This window comes from Chaetodon auriga, chromosome 18 (assembly GCF_051107435.1).
Source record: "Chaetodon auriga isolate fChaAug3 chromosome 18, fChaAug3.hap1, whole genome shotgun sequence".
NCBI classification, from domain to species: domain Eukaryota; kingdom Metazoa; phylum Chordata; class Actinopteri; order Chaetodontiformes; family Chaetodontidae; genus Chaetodon; species Chaetodon auriga.
The window spans coordinates 12,242,919-12,269,781 of NC_135091.1; the positions used below are offsets into that span (position 1 = coordinate 12,242,919).

The 26,863-nt window shown below is 43.3% G+C and overlaps 2 protein-coding genes across 2 annotated transcripts; one reads left to right on the forward strand and one right to left on the reverse strand.

The window, feature by feature from the left end:
- Window positions 1-296: 296 nt before the first annotated feature.
- On the reverse strand, window positions 297-2,708 carry iyd (iodotyrosine deiodinase). Its single transcript, XM_076756764.1, has 5 exons — window positions 2,435-2,708; window positions 1,458-1,655; window positions 1,161-1,320; window positions 873-1,029; window positions 297-682 (listed from the first exon to the last, which is right to left on the reverse strand). Exons 1-5 carry the CDS (start codon window positions 2,631-2,633, stop codon window positions 500-502), a joined length of 897 nt encoding a protein of 298 aa, XP_076612879.1. The 5' UTR covers window positions 2,634-2,708; the 3' UTR covers window positions 297-499.
- A 1,090-nt stretch (window positions 2,709-3,798) lies between these two features.
- On the forward strand, window positions 3,799-24,980 carry ppp1r14c (protein phosphatase 1, regulatory (inhibitor) subunit 14C). The gene is made up of 4 exons (XM_076756840.1): window positions 3,799-4,125; window positions 19,936-20,019; window positions 20,601-20,633; window positions 22,477-24,980. Exons 1-4 carry the CDS (start codon window positions 3,889-3,891, stop codon window positions 22,549-22,551), a joined length of 429 nt encoding a protein of 142 aa, XP_076612955.1. The 5' UTR covers window positions 3,799-3,888; the 3' UTR covers window positions 22,552-24,980.
- The last annotated feature ends 1,883 nt before the right edge of the window (window positions 24,981-26,863 follow it).

Below are 26,863 nucleotides of genomic sequence, written 5' to 3' on the forward strand. Positions count from 1 at the left end.
GGACACTACTGGCCCCTAGAGGCGGCAGGTCAGGTATGACGGGCAGCTCAGATTACAGCAGTTGGATGAGTATAATGTTATACAAAAAAAAAAAAAAAAAAAAAAAATACCTGATGACTTAATTAAGGTGGTCTGGTCATGTTGTACAATTCTTGCACATAAGAAAACTTTTTACCATAATTACTTGAGTGTAAGATGTTGACATATCTTTTCCCTTGGGGGTGAATGAAGTATCTATCTATCTATCTATAAATAATTTCTTTGTCATCATAATTGATGTCAAAAGAAAGAAAATTAAAACATATGAATGTTTTATTATTTCAATTTCTGGGAGAACAAGTACAATGATCAATATTATAAAAGAAACACAAAATTAAACTCAATCTATAGTAAGAACAAATACACAAGGAATGATTTTTCAGCTGTGGCCATAAAAGGTGATGAAGACACAAAGTACTTCAAGCTTTTTGCATTTCATTTTCTCTGTAGATTGATTCTCTCAGATGTGCACCATAATATCATGCAGAGGCTTGCGCTTCAAGTCAGGCACGGTGGCATCAGAAGCAGGATAACCAACAGGAAGTAGCAGCAGCAGCTTCTCATTGGCTGGCCGTTTGAGGAGGAACCTGAGCTGGGGGCCACAGTTCAGCGGCGTCGAAGTGACGGTAACAAGGCCCACGTTCTGATTAGCGAGTGGACAGAAAGCACAGACATAATACTTTCATAAGACAAATGCAAAAATGTATTTAGTTTATCCATTATTACATGCATTTTCAAGAGGGTGGGGAGATCCATATAGATCTGTGTGGACTCTTAACTGTCAGCTCTTGTTAAAAAAGTTTTCTGACAAAGAGGATGATGTCATTCGTTACCTGTAATGCAGCCAACAGGATTCCACAGGATATGGAGACACTGATTTCATTGTAGTAATGTGTCTTTTTCTTGCCGTTTGGTAGAATCCCATAGGTCTGTTTGAAGATGAGAACCAGGTATGGAGCAACATCCAAATACTCCTTCATCCAGTTTGTCCTGTAAGAGGGAGGACATTGTGAGAGGGAGGTTAGGGAGGGAGATTAAATGATATCTGTGCAGTTCCTAACTCTAATACAAACACATTGATATAAATGTGTGTGAGTGTGCGTGAGTGTACAGTTGCTCACCTTAATTTGGCTAAATCATTGACCCACTTATCCCCCATCCTCTGACGGTAGTTGACCTCCTCCTCCTTTTCCACTATCTGTCTGATCTGGTGCTTCGTCTCTGGGTCTGACACCACAACGAAGGTCCAGGGCTCTGTGTGTGCTCCACTAGGGGCCGTACCTGTGCAGAAGAAGGAGGATGCAGAGATGGAAAGGAAAAAGAACATAACATAGCTGCGTCTAACCCTCGACCAGGTGTTTGAGTTTGGGTTCACAACACATTAACAGCAGTCAATTTGTCTTGAAATGTGCACATGCCTGCAGTGCGGATGACATTATCGATGACCTCTCGTGGGACCGGCTCTGGGCTGATGAACCGGACAGACCTCCGCTGGTTCAACAGAGTGTACAAATCCTTGGATCTCTCCAGCATCATCTCCTCAGGGTAACGTGGTGATGAGAGGGGCACATGGGGAAGGTCCTCCTCCTGAAAGCTGTCCACACAATCAGCATCCTCTGAATGGATGACACAGAAAAAGCAGGAGTGAGCAGTTGAAAATTTGGAATTGTTATACATTAATAAGAATATTTGTAATAAGTAATGACAGTGTATATAAAGATTAAAGGTAGACACAACAGGTGAATACTCCCTGGCTAGTGAGGATTTCTGACTCTGATGAGGAAAAGTTTGACATTTTAGAAATTTGACACTACCATGAAACTTCCCAGGTTGATTACTTACATTAAAACAAATTAGTTTTTGTATTCCACTTTTTCTGAAATGCATGTTTAAATCTGAAAATGGACAAGTGCATGAAAAACACGCACCTGTCTGTCCTCATGTGTACTGGGCTGTAACAGTGTACACACTTAAGAACCCAACAGGTGCACGGCGGACTGCAAGAGTGCGTCATTATATTGTGTTCAAATATAACAAACAACTTCCCCTTAGGTTACCAAGGATGAAGTGACGTTGCGGGAACGCAAAGTACTGTGAGGAAACGCAAAAAAATAACTCTCGCCGTGACCCTATGGGGGCTCCGTAGGACGGGAATGTAACCCTGTAATCTGCAAAGTAAAGAAAACTGTCAGACTAATGTAATGCAGTAAAATATCTTCCACTGAGATGTAGTGGAGTGCAAGTATAAAGTTGTCTAAAATGGAAATACTCAAACTACATGAAGGTCAACCTTGACTGAGAGCAAATCATTACATTCCACCACTGATTGATTGATTGATTTTAATCGGGATTCTATAACTACAGTCTGCTTCGGTCTGTGGCTGCAGCTTCTTACCCTCCTCTCTCGCTGTGGCTTCGGTGTCGTCCTGTAAATCCTGGTCCACCCACGGTCTGGAGCCTACCGTTGACCACCCTTTAGTTTTTCCCGGGGAGGTCGGGGTGGTCTCCGTCTCCCGTGATTTCACCAGCATGAAGCCTATCACCAAACACAGGAGCACCGCCAGGACAGGCGTGAGGACGGACAGGAGAGCCATGATCCACCAGAGCTGAGAGAAGAGGACACCTGCACCTGTGCGCCTGAGCGGAGTGCAGAGCCGACGTTATGAAACAGTTGTGATTCAACCCACCTGCTATCGGAGGTGGGCTGAGGCAGTGTTGACTTTGAGCTCTGCTGACCAAAAAAAAACAAAAAAAAAACACTGCGACTGTGCGTGAACTTTGTGGACACCTTAATAAAAAGTCAGAGGTTTACATTCAGTTAGTAGAATTTTGCTGAAAAGGCTCTTTCAACGTGTTATGCAGACTGGCAGAGCAGACATGTGCTTTATCTTTTGGACACCCAGCGCAAACGAACGTTAAATGTGGATTATTTCACATCAACTACTGGAGAATATGGAGTGATCCGACACCATAGCACATTATTTATTGGACAGCTTAATGTTTTACAACGTGCAGTAAAAACAATTCTAAGTATAAACATGGTCGACAGGTGGCGCAAAAGTCTGGCAAGGGGAGGCATGCCAGACTGAAATCTTTGGGTTCACCGTTCACATTTGAAAACATGCTGGTGATCCAGTTTCAGGTGTGCATATCAGCCTTTTCTGCACATATGTGTGTCACACAAACAGACACGAATCGATGCAGTTTAATACACGAAGAAATAATCGCACAAAGTGGCAAAAGAGCATGCATGGAGAGAACTGGGAAAGACCCTCTGATGAAGCTCTCCAGCACCTGCTTTCTCTCCAGACAAGCACCATTGAGGGAATTTGGCTGGCGCACTGTAAAAAGTACCGATTTGAGGTAATGATTTTATCACACCTCACTCTAGAAATCTTTATAATTTCTAAAAACAAGCTTTAGAACCTGTTAATAGCATCTTTCAGAGTCATTTCAAGAGTTTTAATTTTAAATCATTGCTGAACTTCCCTCAATTCGCTGCCATTTTTAGAAATAGTGGAATGTCCTACAGTTATTACTTGTCGATCACCTTATGAGACACAGTGTTTGAAAGCCATAACTTCACGCCACCCGTCAGAAAAAAAGGGCTTTTCTTTTTTTTTAAGGGACACAGATGTTAATTTGAACATGAGACAGGAGCCTGGGTTGCTCATTTCTTGCAGCGCACGCTCCGCCTCCTCGGCTGTCTCCGGCGCTGCGCTTTAAATAGCAGCTGTTTAAAAGCTCCTCATCAGCCTCCTGTCTGCTGTGCAGCACCCAGTCCCTCTCAGCACCGCAGCCCCCGCTCATTCACACATTTCTCCAGTAAGAAGCCCTTCACATCCCGCAATGTCGGCCGCCAGCACCGAAACTAGTGCCCCGCTGCCCACCGCCGGCAGCCGCGTCTTCTTCCAGGCGGCGACCGGCGTGGGTTGCGTGGGGTCCGGCCCCATCACCACCGGGGACGACCCGGTCCAGAAGAAGCAGGGCAAAGTGACGGTCAAGTACGACAGGAAAGAGCTGCGGAAAAGACTCGTCCTGGAGGAGTGGATCATCGAGCAGCTCAGCGAGTTGTACGACTGCGAGGTGAGTGCGCGCCGTGCTCACCGACACCTTCCAGACCATATGCACATCCAGAGACAGGTGGACAATGACAAGCGTTGCCCCCAGAATGACACACAGGGAACCTGATCCCTGCTTTATCGATTTCACGGGCTTAAATTCAACCGTACATCAAATTCAGACTCACTTAATGTCATTCATCGGTGGCTTTCTGGCTCTATTTGGCCGAGTTTATGCTTGCTGTATGCCTTGAGTTGCATCATCTGGATCAGCTAACTGCAGCTTTTCTTATCTGTACTGTCGATGCTCAAATTCCCAGTCTCTGCAAAGGCGTCAGGATAATGGACCCGTATTTACAGCAAGCCCTAACATCCTCCACTAAATAGTCATTAGGTTTATTGATGTCTCTTTGTCCTTTGCAACGCAAAGGTACCTGCTGGTTTATGACTGAGGCTGAATAGCAGGGGTGTCGAAGCGACACAAAAGCTGTCTGCTGTAATAAACGTGGCTCTTTGCTGGACACTCTGACTTTGACACAATATATTGTCACCTGTCTCGCGTCCCGAGGGGGAGAGGAGGGGATGACATGGTCCAAGGAAGTCGAGGATGTGGAGGGGAGTGAGAGAAACCGCACGGTTGCGCCTTTTACGCACCGGGCGCATCAATCTTTTTGGATTGTGCAGCTTTGCCGGTTAAGTGCAGATTGAGAAATTGCATTTTGCAATGGCCTCATTATTTTATATCCTTTAGTCTACCTGTATTCATGCCTAAATCGTGTAGTCCTCGAGAGCAAAAGGCATGTTAAACCATGTTTCAGCTTCTCTGTCTGACGCCACTCTGTGTGTTGGAATTAATTCATCTGGCGTGCCTGAGCCAAATTTCTGACCTTTTAAACATTTTTCACCTTTCGTGGGAGGATCTGTCGCCAGACGTTATTGACAAACCAATTATTCTGCGCTCTCACGTTCACAAGTCGCATTCTTTAACATTTAAAGAGGAGGTTGGTGCCGTGGGGGTTCAGGTCTGTGAGCGAATAAGAGGGATTCTATAGGTGATGTGTAAGTGCGTGTGTGTGTGTGTGTGTGTGTGCGCGCGCGCGCGCGCGTGCGTACCCGGTGCCACACACAGTATGCTGCCAGAGCCAAGTGGGGGGATGGGATGGACTGGAGGAGAGGAAAGAAGGGCAGTGGGTTAGGGATGTGCTGATGCTGTGACTCTCCTCTCCAGCCAATCACCTCCCCCCTGGCTCTGACCCCCTTCCTTGCAACAGAGGGTCTACACAAACACACACATATGCACACGGCAGGCAAGCAGTGTGTCTGTCACCAGACCCAGCCAATCAGAGAGGAAACAGGCGATGTGAGCGTGCATCCACACGTGCGTGCACACATGAACCTGTCAGACTCCACTGTGGGGGGTGCATTTTATTTAAATTAACGACAAGGTGCGTTTGTGTGAGAATGTTGGCATGTGTTTATTCATTTATGTGATATGCTGCATTACAAAAACTGACAACGGTGTGTGCGCATGTGCAGAAGGGAACCACCTGCACAGATCACAGCAGGATGCTGAATGTCAACATCAAAGCATTATTGTCTGTCTCAGGTTGTCCCTGTGCTGACAGAGCATTGCAAATACTCCTTTCCCATACTGAAAGCAAATAGACTGTCTCCATGTGTGCAAAGCCATTAGGATTTCCTGCGGCGCCCAAACGGTTTCTGTCAACTAAAACATTACCAAAGTGGATCTTTCTACAGCCATCTAACCCTAAGCTGCTGTTTTCTGTCATCTTGTTTGCCGCCTTCCTCCTCTCTTTACAGTCCTGCTGTGGTTCTCGCTCAAGCTGAAAAGAGCTGCATAGCCTGTCTGAGCATGGGCTGGTTTACATTTCAAAGCCGGCTGAGCTCTTGGCTGTGTGTCAGTCTGCCGTCAGCAGGTGCACTTGATCTACAGAGTCGCATGCTGCTCTCCCGCATGGATCGACTGATCTATTTGATGTTTCGATGAGGGCTCTAGTGCACCAGCCCTCCGTCCATCTCAGAGAGTCACATCTCGGTCAGGCAGCATTTGCCTCTCTCTGCTGATGGATGTGATTTGTTTAATGCAAATGCATATTTAGTTAAATAGTCAAAAACACCCGGCTGCAGGATGCAGTCAGTCTTTTTTCTGATTTCTGGATGGACACAAATCAGTCTTTTAATTCACTATTGTAGCATTACCCTTTTGACTGAAGTCAAGGAAAAAGGGATGTCTGCAATCCCTTTTTCCTTGACTTCAGTCTAATGATGGCAGTTCTGCAGTGTGGATTTCAGCGCAGATATCCCCAACAGCATGATTCCTCTTCATATTATGCCTTTCACACAGCAAATGGGATAACATCACATGATAATCCCCTGGCTCGCTGGCGTTGTTGCCAGTCTGCTATCACGCCGGCTGCTGGAATAAGCGCAGTGTTGACTGGCACTCGAAAGACATGAAAGCTGGCAGGATTTCAGAGGACAGAAGGTAATGAAAGCAGTACATCATTATTTTGACACGTTGTCACTTTGGTGCATTGTTAGGACTTACTTTCATCTGTCCATGAATAGATAGATGATGGCACTGTTTGAGCAGGTGGACTTAACTGCTTTACTGACAATGTCTGGTCACCTGACTGTAAACAGGAAGTTGCACTCCTTTAATGCCTGTTCACACCTCCATGTTCAGACCTAAGATGGACACAGGTGTGTGTATTTCGCGACTGTGTTTGTGTTTAAGAGAGGGAGAGACTGCTGAATTGGCTGTACTGGTCCAGCTTAAAGGTCAGTCTGTGTATCAGTGTCATAAGAAAACCTGATACTACAGAACATCAGAGTGTGTTTGTGCCGGGGGGTGGTGGTAGTTCTGTGCTGATGTTATAAGTAATGGAGTGCAGAGAGGTTTAACTCAGGCAAAATTGGATTTTGTTTCCAATAACAGGTAGGTGAGAATTTCTGTTTCCAGTTCCTCCAGTCTCAGGTCGTATGGTTGAAAAACCATACGACCTGACCTGGGCAAGCAAAGACCTTGAGTATTTTCCATTAGATAACAAGTAACTCAAAATCACAAGTCATCGTAAAAGGAAAATAGTTTGACATTTTGTGCAAGACGGTTATTTCTTGCTGAGAGCTTGAGGAGAAGATTAATACCTCTCTGATGTATCTGTGATAAATATGAAGCTACAGCCAGCAGTCACTTAGCTTAGCTTAGCATAAAGACTGGAAACAGGGGGAAACAGCTAGCCTGGTTCTGTCCAAAGTTAATAAAACCCACCTGCCAGCACCTCTATAGCTCACCAATTAAAACATTACATTGTGTTTGTTTCAAAATCCAAAGCATAAAAGGGACAATTTGTGGTTTTAGGGAAAATGATGTGCTGAGCCAGTCAGTTTTCCTTCTCTTTTTTGTTTTGTCATCTTTCTAAAATGTTTTTGTCCATCATTGGTTTTAATTCGCCTTGAGCCTCTCCTCGTCTCTCTTTCAGGGTGATAACAGAAGGTGAGTTCTGTCAGGGATGGATTCCCCTCTGCTTTCCTGGGATATTTTGCCTCTGTTCATTTTGCTGTTCAAAGGAGAGAGAGAGAGACAGACAGAGGAGCCAAGGACCCAAATGCTCCCAGTACAGCTCTTCATACAGCGTATGCCTCGACTATAGTCTCTTATTCCTGCATTGACATTCTCTGCTATATTTGTGTCTGACAAAACCATCGCTCACAATTACATCACACTATAAAAAACGGTGTCAGTGTTTTCTCCCTCTGACTCTGAAATATTTGTTTCAGCTCTGATCTTGGTTGCACCTTGATGTTAAAAATTGACTCAATCCTCAGTCCTCATTCTTTAAAGGATGCGTTAGCAAAGAGCGAGTAAATATGGAACTTCTTTGTATTTCCGTGGGTTATAAACTGTGTTTTTCCATCCTTTGTGCACCTTCTTTACAACCTCTGGCGGGGGAAAAAAAAATCACTAACCCACTTATTCATTATGTGAGAGACTGAACCTGGAGTGCATAGTCCTGCTGAGGTCAAGTCCAGGTGATTAAAAGGCCGAATGTGTCAGCATGGTGACGAGTCTGTCTGCCTGAGAGCACCTCGGTGCAGTCAATGATGGCTGTTCAGAAAAAGGCCTTTCCATGGTGTGAGAGAGAGTAACAGAGCGACAGAGATTGACAGAGTGGTTAATCTGTCGCAGCCTCGCAGACTCTGCATTTTTATGCGTGTTGTCGGGGTGCATGCAGCAGAATGAGGGGAGAGAGACACTGTAATGGCCTACTTTTTCATGGCTCAGCGTCAATAGAGCCCCACTCAATGAGGCTTATTCATGTGTACAAGCACAGACACTGCCGACATACAGCGCTCTGCCCTTGGGCCTTGTGTGTGTGTGTGTGTGTGTGTGTGTGTCTGTGGGGTTCTGTGAATGTGTGTAATAGGTCCTACATGCTTTTTTTTTTGGTTGATGATAGTCTGCTGCTCTTTGGCAGATTTGGGGTGGCGAGTGGTCATGGGTACTCTTCCATGAATGGATGAGCATGAGCTCAACTGTAAGATGCATGCACACACACACACACACACACACACACACACACACACAGGTCAGTGTATAGATTTGTACCAAATGGAGCAAGGGGAACTAGGAGATGGAGCAGATTCTCCACATGGTTTTGTGTAGGAGGGCTGTCTCAAGGCGGTGTTTGTGTGTGTGTGGACAAAGGATGCTGAGTTTTGTTGCTGACCTCTCGTTCCCCTGGCATCACTACTGACTTCTAGGTGAAAAGGAATGTCATCTCCTTCTGTCTGTATCATTTTCCTCTCCTCCCCCCTTGCTTTTTCCTGTGACCTTGTCAATAACGTTCCCCTTTGTGCGCCTTTCCCATTTTCTTGCTGGGAAGGAGACCCACGTCATATCATGTGAACCTCATAGGGTAGCAGAGGAGTAAACAGTGCAATTCAAGCCAAGTCATTAGCGACGCTCGATAGGTTTAGGAATAGCATGCCAGGGATAAACACACACATATTGACACACAAAGACAGATGCATTGTGTTACCATTAAGGTGACTGGATATACTGCATGCACACATACTGAAGACATACAGGTGTAAGCAGATGATGTTTCAGGGAGCTGTAAGGTGTTTCTTCATTATTTTCCCCCTTATTGGCCCGTTCAGATGCACATCCATCACCTCTGACAGTTGATGGATGTGATTCAGTTCAGTGATCAATTGAACACATCTCACTCTGACTGATGACAGGAAGTGAGCTAAGCTTGATTACCTCATTATTTTGCTCTCGGTTACTGCTCCAGGTCCATGTTACACCAATCCAATGTGTTTTACACTCCTCTGAAGGTCAAAATTGTGCAAAAAGAGGAGGGGATGATAAACTTGGATCCAGAATGGCAACCATTAATGTAATTATTACATGCACGCTGACAGATTGGGAGGTTTAGCCAGTCAATAGCATGGTTTGTTTTAGCATGTGACCCTGATTTGTTTATGGATCTGGCGGGAAGGTCATTGTTATCTGTATTTGGGGAGCCAGACATGTATCTCTGCCCCATTTAAATTACACCGGCAAAAATAGACACATGCTTCGCATCCACGTCCGAGCCCGTGTTGACACATTTCATCTAGCACCTGCGGACACATGCGTCTGCTGCTAAACAAATCAGAGGTGTTGACAAGAAGGCCTTTTAGCAGGCAGATAGCCACCAGCTGTCGAAACAGCTATAAACACACACGCGGCAGAAAGGTGTCAAATATCTGCCTGAAAGCAAAACTCAGTGCAAAGGTTACAATCTGAACAATTTCCCTTTCTGTTGTCTCTCTTGATGCTTCATCCGGCTGTCATCCTCCGCGCTTCTCCTCCTTTTCTCTCATCTCAACTTCTGACCCTCTGGGACACCCACCTACCTCTTTTTATCCTCCTCCGCCTCCTCCTCTCTGTGACTTGAGCATTTTGTTCCGCTGTCATCCCTGTGGCTTTCACATACATGCAGATGAGCCATTTTCTGTCTGTAGTTGACACCGTAAATCACATATGCAAAAAAGGTTTAATTGCTGCATTGGTAATGTGATAACCTCGCCAAGAATGATACAGGCCACCGCAGAACACAGTGCTGAAATATGTCAATATTATGCAAAAATGGAATCCAATTAACATGTGACAAGTGATCACTCTGGAAAAAAAAGGAACGACAGTAATCACCAGAAAACAAAAACAAGGCTGACAAAATGAAATGATCTAAGCAAGTTTTCATCTTGTTTTCTTGTTCTTGCTTGTTTCCTTCCACCCCCCTTGTCCTTTATGGTTTCCCACTCTATTAACCTTCTGTGCTGTGTTTACGGGCTTAGCTGTGATACTATAATGCTGTCATGGGGTGTTTAGATGTTCCTACCTACCCTGGGGTGGCAGTTCAGTCTGCCTGCTGCATAGAAGGGGAAATAAAGATGGAAGGGCTGAAAATTGAGAAGATCCGGGAAGAAGAAAATGTCTGCAGGTTATTAACTTGGATTATAGGTCTTGTAAATATAGCCCTCAAGTCCCAAGATATAGTGGTACAAGAAAAAAGGTCTTAAAATGGCAAGGGCAATCGGCAATCCACAGTCGAATGACATGCTTTTCATTTTAATCATTTAATTCCGTTTCATCCTAGACTACCCGTTTGAAACTATGGGAATTAGTCTTCAGACTTGTTTCAAACGGGACGTCATCTGCAACGTGATGAAAGACTGATAGAATAAAGGGAGAACCAGATGCAAATTGTGCAACCAGAATTGCAAAAAAATGGAAAGCCGCTGAGACCGTGAAAGGAAGAGATGTTGACTTTTCACGCTCACACACTGACTTTCTTGTCTCCCTATGACATCTCCTCCCATCCCAAGATGATCCAGTTAATCACTGGTTTCATTGTCAGCAGGCCGACGCGATTTATAAACTGGCTGTGTACGAACACTGACTCACTCTCTATGCTTGGCACTGCGAGAGGATGCAAAACACTGCCGTCGTTCACACGTGTCTGTGAGAGGGAGACTGAGAGAGAGAGGAGATGAGAGAGAAGGAAGATTATTGTTTTGACTTTCAAAGTCAGAGGGGTGTGTTCATGTGGGTGTGTAGTTTATTGTACGTCTACCTTGGCCTGTGCTGAATGACTCTGCGTGTTTGACAAAGATCCAATCAGTAAGCAAGCACTCTTATGTATGTAAGCTGGTTTATCACTGACACATAACTGCTTATACTATATACTATTATACTATACTATGTCGGGTTTTCTCGTCGCCTCTGAATTCGAGTAAATCCATAAATTTGACTGGATGACTGCTTGTGACCCCGGTGGTATTGACATTTTAAGTCCATTTTGGCCGGAGGCTTTGCTTTGCATTGAGAGCAAGGGTCCAAATGGGCCCCAGTTGTCGATACATTAGCCTCAGGGAGGATCTGTATGCTTAGTAAATACAGTGAAATGAATCATGCGCCCCCGAATCGCAAAACTGTGAAATAGAGTCACAAGACAGATGCTTGCATTTTCGTGGTTGAATCCACAGCAATACTTAGGCTGAGCTTTAAATCAGGATTTTAACCGATAGAGGAGATGATTTCATGGCGTGTGTACGCAGCAGCTGCTGTAGGACTGTGAGCTGTTGGGGACTTCCAGTTTGTACTGCACAAAAAGCTTTGACAAACAGTTGTTCAAGGTGCCAGTAAGAAAGCCTCTTGTCAAATCTACTGTTTATGTATATCAAGCTGCTTCTTGAGAGTCCTCGCTTCAATGATAGTGATCTGGTGCTGGTTGAGGATGGTGTTGTCTTTCTTACGAAGTGTGATGTGATCAGTAGGAGGATCAACATCTTTGTGTGTTAAGAGGTTATGGTTAACTTGCACCTCCTCAGAATGTAAGAACATGTCACAGCTATAGAGACACCACATGGAGACTGCAAGAACTCAGTCAGGTTCTTCTCAAGGTTCCAGTTCTACTGCTACTTAAGCCCCATTGTGCAGAAGCAGCTAGCACACTAATGGCTGTATGTATGATTAATACATTTACATCACAATTAGCTGCAGAAAATTCAGCATGCAGAATCATTGCTATTTTCGACTGCAGTTCTCCTTTGTGGATGAATTCCTCCTCCCAACCCTCCTTTTCGAGCGGTTCCCCCCCTCTGATATACAGTGTCCTCTGGAGTACAGCTGAATCAGCGTGGGAAAGAGGTTTTGCTGCAGCAGCTAACTTTATCCAGTGAAGTCACTTCATCCGTGCCGTATGCTCTCAGCAAACTGCATCGCTAGAGGGTGAAGAGGGAGGCGCTCGAAGGCGAGGAGGGAGGAAAGGAGGGGAAGGAGCTGTCGAAACACTTCTCTTGACCACTGCACCTTTTCCTTTACTTTGTGAGAAATGGATTCCTTTATGGGAAGCCTGGCAAGCCTCTATTTTATCATTTCACTTAATTTTCTCTTTGTCCTCTTGTTCACCTTGATCCTCCAGGCCTCAGCTATTTTACTCATCCCGTCATCGCCCTCCGTTCTTCTCTGTGCAGTAGCGTCTCTTCTTGCCTCATCTCACACTCTCTCATGAGATGAATCCATCCCACCTTGAGCTCCTCCTCGCTTTGATGTGACACAGCATGGCAGTGCAGAGAGAGGAAGAAAGCTGAGCTGTGAGGTTTTACTGTGTTGCACAATCCTCCTCTTCCTTCCCCTCTGCCTCATCGTCTCCCTGTATCTCATTTTCTCCTCCTATGTATTCTAATTATTGCTCTCATACATGCCTCTCTTCACTTCTTTTCACTTCTTTTTTCCCCTCTGTTACTCTCATCTCCACACGGCCCTTAATTGAACAAACCGCCTGCTCTCTTTAAACCTTTTCTTCTTTGGCTTTTCCTTGTCCACATTATCATCTGAACATTTTAGCATGTCCTTACTATTAAAACTCATCTTCCTTCATATCTGTCCTACCTTTCTCTGCCAACTCGCTGTTCTTTTTTCTTGATAATCTTTATCATTTGCAAACAGAGCTGTGATTAAAGAAGCATGGGCGTCATTATCTTATTTACCGGATACAGTAGCTTGGAAACCATACCAGACTGTGTGTGTGTGTGTGTGTGTGTGTGTGTGTGTGTGTGTGTGTGTGTTTAATATCATCTAAGTTATGTGGGAGATCTGTCAGTATCAGCCACATTCTGTGCGTATTACTGAGGCACTCCATTTCAATATACCATTACAGGCACAGACTGAATGTTCCTGCACACTTTGCATCACTGGAACATAACCACACTGTCTCTGTCTGTCTCTCTCTCTCTCTCTCTCTCTCACACACACACACACTGAAAATGACAGAAAATGACATCTGATAGACAGCAGTGTCAACTGCTAAGCCTCCATTTTCAGCATCTGTACCTGTCAGCTGCCATGATTGTCCACACAAAATCTTTAAGCGACAGTGGCACCACACTCGGCAGCTGCCAGGGCTGCAGTGGCACTACGGCGCTAAAATAATAAATGATGAAGTGATTTCACACTTCATAGTACAGTTTTCAAACATCACACTTTCAACACCACTAAAATGGTCAAGTGAAAACTTGAGAGTCCTTCAGTGCAAGGCTTTGTATCATTATGACCAAAGTGCTTAGCCGACCTAGCACTACTGCTAACGCGCTAATCTGATAGCATGTTTACTGCTAGCTGAGCAAGCTATTATTACAGTCAGGGTTCTAAATTAACACCCGCCAACCCGCCAAATGCGGGTTAAAATTCATATTGGCGGGTGTAAATAAAAACTTACTAGCCAATTTGGCCGGTAATGCATTAGGCAATCATGTCAGTCAGAGCCGCTCTACAGTTCTTGGTCATTTGTCCCCCTGACAGTCCGTCCTACATTTCCCATGAACACTGTCGTAATGCTACGTGATGACGTACAAGACGCCCATTGGCTGTGCGCAAGCACACTACAGTTTGTAGTGCAACCGGCGCGAGAAACCACGGAAACGCAAACACGAAGAAGAAGAAGAAGAATGAACGGCGGCGTATAAACTGTAAAAAAGGAGAGTGAGCTAGCTAAAAGTAAAAAGTAAAGTTAAACTAAATGCTGCGGTGGTTGGGACAGACGTCTGGGGGGAGAAGAGGAAGGAGGCAGGGGATGAGAATGTCGACAAAGCGTGCGAAACGAAGAAAAGAAAGTTTAACGCTAAATGGCTGACAGGTCGTGAATGGCTTGAGTTTGATCACGAAAATGCCGTCATGTTTTGTAAGGATTGCCGCATGTACACGAAAGAAAAAAAACAAGACGAATAATTTTGTGGTGGGGACTAATAATTTTAAAGTGGAGGCAGTAAAGGACCATGAGAGTGCCCGAAGTCATCAGGAGAGCCGAAGGAGTCTGCAGTACTGACTGCTGCACTGTTTGTGTTTTCTAGTTGTACATACATAATTCAATTTATTACCAATGCAATTTTTTGCAAGTGTTTAAGTCATGGCTGTTACTTATATATATATTTCTTATTAAAGAAGGAAAGCAGAAACACTTTAAGTTGAAAGGAAAAATACATTTTATTAGGAATGTAATGATACTAAATACTGGAAAAATGTATTTTAGAAAATAATAAATCTGACAGCATTTTTTGTTTGTATAAATTAAATATTTGCACTTTCTGTTTATATTTTGTTTCATGTGTTGTACTTTCTGTGCATTTTTCATGCCAATAATGTAAATAAAATGATCAAATGCATTCAGTGGCACTCATAATCTCTCTTATTTTCACCGGGAAAAAATTTGGCTAGTGGAAATTCTGATTGGCTGGTAACTTTAGAAGGTCACCAGCCACATTGGCTGGTAATCAAAAAAGTTAATTTAGAACCCTGATTACAGTACTAGTAGACTAGTACTGGCTGTGGGTTTGACTGTTTTGTCACAATACATTTCATTAGAAATACTTGAAAATGCTGTCTTTCTACTATAGTGACACTGAACAGTTTATTATCATTTTTTAAAGGACGCTTGTGTTATGCTATGCGCTAACTAACTTCCTGACGCCTTTGGCTGCATCTGCTGGAAATGTGGCCTTAGCTTGCTGTTCATAGCGGTCTGTTGACAGTCTCTCCTCAAACAGATTATTATTATTTCTGAGGTGAAACAGAGCTCTACTGCTGTATTTGAAGTTAGCAAGTTAGCAGCTAGCCACCCAGCCATTATCTAATCATTAACTGTAGATTGTGTACTGCGTAGTCAATACGAAACCTTTTAAAAAATATTGACCCTACCTAATATAATTATCTGTCTATACAATTTATCTCCTCGAGAAGTCTTAGCCACCATTCAATACCACAACTGGTAGTTCGAGTTCATATAAGTAGGCTATGAATAGGAATAATCATGAATCACTTGGCCAAGTGAAGTGATTCCCTGTCACAAGGAGTTCGACTCTTTGTTCGTGGAGAGTGTTTGAATAGAGTCTGAATAGAGTTTGTTGTGAGTCACAGGGTCAGGCCGCTTACATTAGCTTTGATTCACCTCATCACAGGCGAACCAGACCGAAAACGCTGCCGGCTGCTTCGCTGTCGTGAAAACAAGTCTGACACACATGCACACACTTTCTATGCACAACAACAAACACACTGGCTGGCCTATCTCGCGCTCCGCCTCTCTCTCGAGCTCTCTTTTGCTTGCTGGCGCTCATACATAGTCAACTCATTACAACAAACACTTGGCTCCCTGTTACCTCTCCTGCACACACCATCCTCACAATACACATCAGATATGCACTGACCCTCTTTTCCTGTTTTCACCACTATGTCTTTCTTCTGCATAACAAACACACAGATTTGCCTTCATCTGCAACAAATGCTGCTTCTGTTCTTCTATAATACTTACGGACAACAAGTTCTTATTCCTGCCCAAGTTCATACTATATACACATTGTAAATTATATGCTAATGTTACCAGTGCATTGCTTTTTTTTTTTTTTTTTTTTTGCAATCATAATGTAAATAACAAGTTCTGCAAAGATAGATGACAATCTCCATCCAGTGTTCCAATGTGTGCCATTAGTGTCCCACAAGTAATTTTTCATCTGCATGCTGGCATTTTAAGTAGATTTAATTTGTTGTGTTTGCCATGTGAATGTCCTACACAGTCAAATCATGGAAAGCATTTGTATGTAGTGTGCAAATGACTGCCTCTGTCTCTCCTTTGCTCTCTTGTATGCTGCAGGCATACTAAGGCTGCGTCTTTACTTCTGTCTAGTTTATGTTTGTATTCTCTCTTTCCGCTTGGGATCATATTAAAGAAACAGCACAAACTTCTCCTCTTGTTACAAACAGTCAAGGAATATCTAGCTATATTAGATCTTATTTTGGCATTATGTTGAATGCATTCCTGTGAGTGTGTGTATGCGTGTCATGCCTGTCCCTTTCTGTCTCCTCTGCTGTACGCGCTGTCATTTTGTCACCCTTCCACTGCTGGCATGATGGAAAATTATTTTCCCCAGAGGTAGTGGGTGTGACCTCAACTGTTTTAGACTCTCAGCAGCACAACAAGGAGTGTTTATCTGCATGTTAAGTGTGTGAGTGTTTCCATTCTTAGCTTTGCACGCAGTATATTTAACACAATTAGGTGCTTTTTCATAAGCTCCAGTGAGAGACAAGAGACAAAGCCCTGTGGTGAGTGTCTCTCTGCAGAAGATTGATGCTGGCAAAAATTGTGTGCGTGTGTGTGTGAAGATTTGCACGTCGTTGGTGATTGCCTGCAGCCCTGCTTCACACACAGGCCATGCTTGCCCTAGTCATCACCAATCACAGTGACAGAGGGTGACGGACTGCCTGCTGACAAGTGGAATAGTCAGAAACGTGCACACACACACGTGTGCACACACACACACAAATCAGACTGATAGATAGATAGATAGATAGATACTGTTGTCTTCTCACCTCAACCCCCATAGGTCCTTGTGTTCACTTTTCTGACAGGCTTTTACTTCACTGTTACTCATTCTAATTCACTTACTCATCTCTATTATTAGGTTAAAGCTTCTCTCCTTAGCCTATAGAAACAAACAGATCGCAGTATGCAAGTAGGACACCACTCCCTTTTTGTTTTTTCATCCATCTCATCTTTTGTTTTTGGCATTTACCGCATGACCGAGGCCATGATCTCTGCGCTGTGCTCACATTTCAGAGCTCGGAGGTAACTGCTGTCAGGTGTAAACAAGTTGACCTTTCGACACACCTGCTAAACTCCATTTTTTGCCAGATTTCTTCTGTATTTAAAAGGCCATCTCTCAGTGTCCATCAGTTTTGTTGCTTCTCCCAGCAGGCTCTTGTAAAATTGCATGTCTTTTTCGTCCAAAATTGCACATTTGTATGGCATATCCATTTTATGTGTTATAACAAATATCATAAAGTCAAAGATTCTGGCATCAACTCAATTTTGGCAAACTAACTTTGTAGGACAGTATAGAGGACGACATTGATGTGAAGAAAAAAAAAAACCTAATGATGAGAATTTTAAATGGCAGCAGCATTATGCTTCCATTTCTTCCCGTCCATTTAATATAACTGTCTTTCTTTCTCTCTCCATCTCCAGTTATCTCTCTTCTCCTCAATTGGAAATAACTCATCTCTCCTCAAGATGTTTTGCATTTGCATATAACCTCTCTCCTCCGATTCCACAGCGCACACACTTCTATGCTAACAGATGACAGGCTTTGATATGTGTTGCCTCATCCCCTCGTTTCTCCTCCCTCTTTCCTGTTTCCTCAACGACGGGGGATTTCAGAGCGAGACCCTCTCACTAAGACGAGGAGAGAGATTTGAGAGAGAGAGGTCGAAGGGGACGCTCGTCTGTAGAGAGACTCAGATGCTTAAAATGCTGGTTGTGTAAATGCCTCTTAACAGCTCAGGAATAAGGATGAAGGTGGGGTAGCCTTGTGTGCAAGTGTGTGTGTGTGAACAAATGCAAATGAGGTGTTTGCGAGCCAGGTCTGATTGTCACTAATGTCAAGTGGGATTTTTCACTGCGTAAACCACAGCTATGAGGTTAGGTAAAACATGCACCAACGCTGCTGTTGTCTTACATTCATCCTCACAGTTAGTGATTTATATGAAAAACTTCAGTTGCACTAGGTGAGGTAGCTCATCTGTACTACACTGTAAAACATAGAGCACATGATGTACCGCACTTGCGCTTGTCTTATATGCAGTATTGTAATTTCAAAGGAATAATTGTGAGCTAATTCTATTCTATCCACATCAACCCACCCACGCAAAAATGAATTCACAGTGGCTGAGTTTTAATGCTGAGAGCTAATCGTCCTTCCATCCTCCATGTTCCTGTGTCTGAATACCAGTCCATGCTGCAGGCAATAGCATACAGGAGTCCTGCGAGAGGCATAAACACACACCGACACACACACACCCACGAGCATGGCATGATTTAAAACCGGAAACGGTATTATTATTGAAGCATCCTGGGCAAAGGAAAGCAGGGATCATCCTCCTATGTTACACTCATGCTATTGTGATGTGTGAAAGTTAGTCCAACAAGGGTGGTCAATGCTTTATTTTGGTGTCATGGCTAACAAGAAGTTGTGTGTTATTCAGAGTGCATACATTTGTGAGACACTACAGTTTTTCTGTTTTGTGGAAGCGTTTTTTTTTTTTTTTTTAAAGAAGCACTGAACCAGTTTTTGATGAGCTTTCAAAGAAGCCAGTCAACTTGTTATTTACTTTGGCTCTTTGGGCTTGGCCATTAGCGTACAGTCAGCCGTGTGAATTTATTTGCTCTGAACAGCTGGTCATGGTTTTATATGGGGTCAAGGGCTGGTGAGCCATTATGATTCCACCAAATGATCAACATGATCAGGATTATTAAAACAATAAAAGCTTGGACGGGGCTCTTTATTGGAACCTGACTGCAATGATGGAAGATGAAATAAGAAGGTCAATATTGGACAATTCTGCAAATCCCTCAAATACATTCAGCATGTTTTTCTTAATGTTTTTATTAACGTATTAGCAATGTTTACTATTTTGAAATTCTTGACTGTTGAGAGGAAGATTGTCGTTACAGTCAATAAGATGGAAACATAATAGCAAGTCTGCAACAAGATGCAAACTGCTGTCATCTGCATGTAAAGTCTTGACCTCCACGCCCTTACTTTCCACATAAAGGGAATGCTACTTCCTGCAGTTGCACACCTCAAGTCATGAGGTGTGCAACCACCCAGTGTGTACTTTATTTCATGGTGATGGCAGTAGAGTTTGTTGTGCTGCAGTCATGTAGCATGTTGTTACTGAGCAGTTCAGCGATTGGTAAAGGACCAAGAAGCTGCACTTGCACATAGTTTCTATGGCTTTAATTCCCAGAAGGGAGAGTTTGGAAGACACATCATGTGGTGACTGGGAGGGAAAAGTTGATCCTCCCTGCATGCCTCTTTCGCACAAGCCTTGTGGTGAAAAATAAAATGAACCAGAGGAACACAGGACCTTTGAAGTGGCGCCTAGAAGAATACAGCCTCTAACCACAGAGCCACTAAACGGCCCAGCCCCGGCAGCGTGGCATGATGGCAATGACATTTCCATATGATGTGTGCTCCTAATAGGCAAATATATGTTTGGGCTGTTCGGAGCAGAGATGTGATTTAAATGAATTGGATTTGTGCTGAGAAGTGAAATAAAGGAACTGAAGTGAGAGAGCATGTATAATTGACATCTAAAAACATATTTTGTCAGCATCATTCCAACACAAAGATTCTCTCATTTTCTTGCTGGTTTGCATGCCATTGCTTCTCTTTCAGCAGCTCCATAACCCAGTGTGTTTCTGTGTTTCAGGAGGAAGAGATGCCAGAGGTAGAGATAGACATAGATGACCTGCTGGAGGTCACCAGCGATGACGAGAGAGCCAGCAAACTGCAGGTATACCCCTGTGACTGTGTGTGTCTGTGTTTGTAGCTGCACATCTATTTTTAACAAATCCCGCTGTGTTCAGACAGAATGCAAAGTGAGTTATCATGTCGGGTTTTTCACTCTGACTGCTGGACTGTTTGTGCTGTTAGTTAATATCACAACTGTACAGACATTAGCAGGCAACATATGCACTGACCACATATGTGTTTGTGTGACAGCTCAGCCTCTGAATCATCTAAATTTTGCTTCCTGGACACACCTTAAGAGCTCGACAGCATGCTTTCTAACAAAATCCTCACTTTGTAGTCAAATTTGTCATGTGACTGCTTTGCATGCTGGCCTACTGAGTCTTCTGTGAGTGGATAAAATGGCTATGCTAACTTTTCTACCGTATGTTGGATTTTTTGTTGACATTTTCTACTGTTCAGTTTAACCGTAGCTGCACTTAAAGTATCGTGGAATGACACCATTGTTGTCTACAATCACCCAGTTATTTACACATTAATTTTGCATTTTATTTTTAAAGTCCTAGAGCTGTAGTCCTTCGACAGCTCACTCTGTTTGCCCTGTTTTTGCTTTTTTTTTTGCAGGAATCATTAACAGACTGCTACAAACCAACAGAGGTGAGTATGTTCAGCGTGTCTGTCATCTACACTATAACATGCTCAATATCAATGACCTAACAGCTTGTGTGTGGACAGACATTATTGATGCTCACATGGACGGTTCGATTTGCAGTGTATAGAGCGCTGTATGTCGACGTCCCAGATGTGCATGTGTGTGGTTAATGTCTGCTGACACACACACTCGTTTTCTCTTTCCATGGTCATCCTGACCTAAATACGACAAAGGGTTAAAAACAAACAGACGCTACACACACAGGCTGTTTGACAGTGTTCGCAATGTGTAGGCATTAGCTAAGTTTCTTCACTAGTTCAAAAGTGGATTAAGGTTAGTTTGTGTTTGTAAGCGTGTGATGGTGTGTGTGTGTGTGTGTGTGTGTGTGTGTGTGTGTGTGTGTGTGTGTGTGTGTGTTTGTGTGTAGAGGTGTTAAGTGTTTGGGTTTGGGTGAGGTAGGGTTAAGCTATTTTGGTGATTAAAGGTAGTACAGACCAATCACATTACCTCTACATACGGTGAGCTCGTCCAGCCTAGACTCCCCATCTGTCATCTGTGAGAGAGTGTGTGTGTGTGTGTGTGTGTGTGTGTGTGTGTGTATGTGTGTGTGTGTGTGTGTGTGTGTGGCATTAGGTCAGCCTGTGACAACCACTACAAGGTCAGTGATATCCAAAGCTACAGAAGTGTCCAGCCAGGTTGACAGCCGCTGAGACACACACACACACACACACACACACACATTGTAATCCCTTGACAGTGAAGAAGCACAGATGCCATTTTGAACACAATCCCACAAAGAGGCATCAGCTGGGGATAAACAGTGAGAGGCAGAAGCAATGGAGAGAAAAGGTGAATGTGACAAAGGTAGAGAGTGATGGAGGGAGGGTGAAAAAAAGAAGGAGCGCACTGTTAGAAAAAAGTTACAGTGGGAAAATAACAGGAGACGAAGGGAAGGAAGCTATTACAAAGAGATGAAAAGACAGCTAGAGGGAGAAAGACGGGGAGAGGAGGAGGAGGAGGAGGAGGAGGAGAGGTACAGAGGGAGATTGAGCAGGGGGAGGCATCAGTAATCAGGTCATGAGCAGTGTCACCCTGGGTATAATGAGGGGGATTATATTTCAGCATATTCTCCACTGCGGTCACACTATCGTGGACCTCTATACAGCTTCTTGCTTAAATAGGAGATGTGGGTTCTTTGTCCTCCTTCCTTACATAATCCACTATTTCATCATTGCCATGTCACCATGATCAGAGTTTGTTTCTCCATGTTTGTTTTTAGTCCCTGATTTTGCCTTTATTGGACAGTGTGACAGTTAAGAGGCAGACAGGAAAGGTGAAGGGAGAGATGGAGGTACTGAACCGGCGATATCCTGAGCTCTGTCTCTCCTGTACAGTTACCTAAAAAACAAATCTAATTCATTTGGTTATTCATCACCATGAAACGCTGACAGCAGCATTTTGTACTGCTGCATTAAATGCCAATATTAGACTATAAAGCAAACTGCCGCTAGTTTTACAGCATTTTGGTAAACATACTGGCTGCTAGCTGTCACTTCATATTTAGTGCAGAGACATGAGGGTGCTATCAGTCCTCTTAGTCTGACTCTATTGCCAAAATGCTGAACTCCTCTTTAAAAATTCATCTTTTGCCAATTACTCATGTTCTTTGACATCGATACCTGCATAAGATTGCCAAAACGAACAGAAATTGTCATTGTTACTGCAGATATCTGAAGATTTTGGGATCATGGGATTATATAATAATCTCATTTAATGAATTACGTGTCAGAGTGTGTGAATGTGTGCGCGCAGCTGTGTCTCTAACTCTTTTTTGTCTCCTCCTTGCAGGACTTTGTCCGTGAGTTGCTGGGCAGGATAAGGGGAATGAGAAAACTCAGTGCGCCAAACAAGAAGGGCCTATAATGGCTGTAATGTCAACCATCAATCAACCATAAACTACGTCATCTCAGCTCCACCTACTGAACCCACTCAACATGGACTGTCATCACAAAGATTAACTTATCTAAACATAACAGCATTAGTAACTATTCTGCAACCTGCACCATGAACTCCATGCATATAGCACTAGTCATTCATTTCACAATCACAAGAATAACAAGGTGTATTATAATATTTGACTGTTGAAAGGTACTCAAGCAAACCAGAGCCGACATGGTTCAATAGCATACAGCCACAATAAAATGTCAAACCCTGGAACATGCCAGAACTGCAACACCAACGCCACCGAATTCCACATTTCAGAGCCATGTTACAAGCCGACGCTGTAATCCCAACAGCCATACAGACTAAAACACCAACAAATCTCAAAAAAGGGAGATGGTAAAAAAAAAAAAAATGTTTGTACTGCAGTAGGTGTGCAATTAGCTGTAGCACTATGTAAACACAGTGCTTCATGATTTTGTTATTTTTTACTGAGGTGTTTTGCTGTTACTTCTTTTAAAAATGTACTGTAAGTTGCCATTTATTGTTCATGTGATTGAAATGTGGTCTTCAACAGTTTTTTTTTTTTTTTTTTTTTTTGTCCAATTCTTCAAAGTTGACCTCTTTATCCTTACTCCGTCAGTGCTTGTAAGGGAGCTCTGTAGTTTTGTTTCAAGCACAAGGCGTTAATACATCAATTCTGTCCTTCTGTGATATGTAAATTGTGGGAAGAGTGGGGACATTTTAGCCAACAAGGCTAAAATAGCATGAAGATTTTTGTTTTTTAACCAATGTTCTGTTCTACCTTTCACCACAGTGAGGCATGATGGGTGTTGCAGCTCTCCATATGAGACGACGACACCTGTATGATTGGCAGCCTTTCACTTACCATGTTCAGCGGTGTAGTTCATTGCTCTCCCTCATCAGAATACATATCAGTTGTTCGTTTAGGTTTAAGCACAAAGCCCAAACGTTATAGTTGTTTCTCACACTCTGGTTCACTTAACTCTGCTAACTAATAGTGGTTGATGTTGCCTTCAAGGATATTCAGGATCAGTTCACCCTTCTCTTAGCACTGAACCTTAACTACTGACAACCTAAAGGCAAATTGAGTCAAAACCTTTGGACAACTTGAAAGACTTAAACCTGTCAGGTCCTGCAAGGGAAGGTGTGCCAAAACTGGGAGTATTACATCTGAAATGTCATACATCACTAGTGTGACACAGCATTTCCACAGAAATTGTTTAAGAATTTTAAGATATTTAGAACGTTTCCAGGTTGCAGAAAATATGTTGTAATTGCATAACCCCAGGTTTAAGAGGTGGATTCAGCTATTTATTGTTGTTAATGACCTTCTGTGCACCAACACACTCAAAAACCTCTGGTACAATCATGACTCGTGTTATGGGGTTGGGCCCAGTTTCACTTCCGAGCAGTCAATCGTGAACCAACCGGAATGGAGCAGACCTAAACCTGCCATGTGATATCTACCCTCAGCTGCCAAAGACAAAAGCAGGGCAATGTTTGATTTTAACATAACACTTGCAAAGCACCCGTCTTGCATGCTAATGACAGAGAAAAACACTGATAAAGAGTATAGATATTATGAACTTATAATCAAGCAAAAAATACTTTTTGACTTAGCTGCCATGTCTGACTTTGTAGAACTTTTTTGTGTTGAAACAACGTGACTGTCACGTTGGAGAGAATCCAGGAAAATTTTAAAAATGGTGCTGTTTTTGATGTTCTTCCCAGGTTTCGGTCGTATAAGACGCATCTTCACTGTCGATTGATGCCAGAGAATTGTGTCTGCAAGAGATGTGTCTGTCTTTATTGACGGGGTGCATACGGCCTAAAGTGGCATCCTCTTTGCATTTCCCTTCCTCAGTCTGAACCGGGCCAGACTGGGCTGGATGGGCGTCACCACACTCAGCTAGCAGTGGTCGATTTGTTTGAAAAATATCACGTGTTTTCTGGATCAGTGAATTGGAAGGAAAAATGAAAAAGAAAGCCATTGTAGGCATTGAGATGCATTCAGGACTCGAGGTACTCCATAGGATTTTCTCTGTCAAGAAACAGTTCAGGGGCAATAGGCTGATATTTTATAATTTATGGGATTTCATGTGGAGAGTATTTTGAAAGTGTCGATTCTAGAGAGCTTTACGTTTGCATGTATTTTTAAAGTCGCATGTTGAGGGGAACATTTTGTTGGCCCAAAGGTTTTTATTTCACAAAATGAAACACTTTCCTTTTTATACCTTTATTATTATTAAAACGGAAATATTCAGTTTTTCAGCTGCAGTTTTGTTTTTCTGTACATCCACAATAAGCGTTCTTGTTTTTAAAATGTAATGTGGTGTGTGGTTTGTTTTTGCTGATAATAAAAATTCAGAATGACTCTGTACTGTTTAAACAAATATCTCCGCTGGGTATTTTTGATTATTTTATTCTTTGCGCTTTATTTAAAGCAATAATTCCACCACTCTCGTCTGTCTGGTAAATATATGGTGAAGTTACAACCTGCAGCTTGTTAGCTTAGCTTAGCATAAAGACTGAAAGCAGGGGGAACAACTAGCCTGGCTCTGTCTGAAGGCAACAAAGTCCACCTACTAGCAAATCTAAAGCTCAGAAACTAACATTTTATGTATTTTGTATTGAATTAAGTGTAAAGATAACAAGTTTTTCCTGTTTCCAGTCTTTATGCTAAGCTATGCTAACTAGCTGCTGGCTGTAACTGTATAAACACGACACAAATGGGAGTCCCAAAAGTGTTCAACTCTTTATACAGTAGGTGCATTTGTATATATGCCGTTATTCAGAAGTGTTAAGATTTGTGTGTGTGTTTGCATGGTCCTTGGTATGTATGATTTTGTAGTTTCTGCAATAGAGGAGCATTAGAGCATCGTGGTCGCCAATGTGTTCCTTCCGGCGTGACACAATGTGTTGGCAGTTTAGTAGACAGTCCTGTGCACTGTCTGATTCTGCAAACGGCTCATCAGAGTATGACATTATTGCTCAATGTACGCATGAGTAGCCTTTCTCTGAAGCATGTCTAGCCCCATATGGACCGGCCTACTGTCCTACTGTACATTGTTGCTAGGTAGAAAGTGTTCACTGAACTCACATTCTTGTGAGGGCGCTGTGAAAGACTTATCACAATGATATTTAAAGTTGCATGATCATTGGTCTGCGAGGGAACAAGTCAACCTCACTGCAAATCAAAGCTCATATATATTTATTCCTAAAGGGAAGTCATGTGGAAGAATATAGGCCAGTTTACGGAGGAGAGAGACAGAGAGAGAGACATGCACATATCATAATGACTGTCTTCTAATGCACTGACATACATTCTCAAACAGCCTTGTGGATTTCACTGCAGGAAACAGAATTGCACACACACACACACACACACACACACACACACACACACACACACACACTGCTGCCGCTGCTGCGTGTTGGGAGGAACAGAAAGCCAAAGCGCTGCCAGCGCGACTGTGCAGTGCAACAAGGCTTCGTGTGCCTTTAAATTCCATGACCCACTTTTCACAGCTGGGGCTGGCTGGCTGGCAGGGAGCGCTCGCGCACGCTGCCTTGAATAATTGGGACTGCAAGGTGAATGTGAGGAGAATAGTTAAAGGCTGGAGCTTCCCCCCGCCAGCCAGCGTGCCCTGTTCAGTCAGCTGGCTGCACACCAGCAAATCTCACACCAGCACTGTCCTCGAGTGGCTGTCATGGTGTTTTCAGAATATTAAAAGAGATGTGAGTGGAGGCAGTTGTTTGACAGAAGAAAGGGAATTGCATGGATGGATGGATGACATCAAATGAGACTGAGTGCCATTTTTATGAGCTGTTTATCCTGTTGAAGCCACAGTAGATTTTCAAGGAACACAATACGCAATACATCATACTGTATCTCCTAATGTAAAGTAGCCCAGCAGACCCCACTGTAAATTTAATGTTTTCCCATCCCCCTCCTCATTTTTCCATTCTCTCTCTTGATCCTATATGTTCCTCTTCTCCTCTCCGCCCTGACTCTCTTCTTCTACTTCACTATGTTTTTTCCCCGATCTCCCTTGTGGATGCAGCGATGCATCATGCCAATACTTCAGGGAGACAGAAAGAGAGGGGGGAACAGATTGAGAATAGCAAAAGACAGACAGATACTGTATATGACCAGGGTGGTAAAGAGAGCGATGAGAGATAGGGTGACACCAGCAGCATCTCCCTTCAGCTGGAAGATAGATCCCATCTCGTCTCCACTGCTGTGGAACCCAACTGCAGCATCAGACCA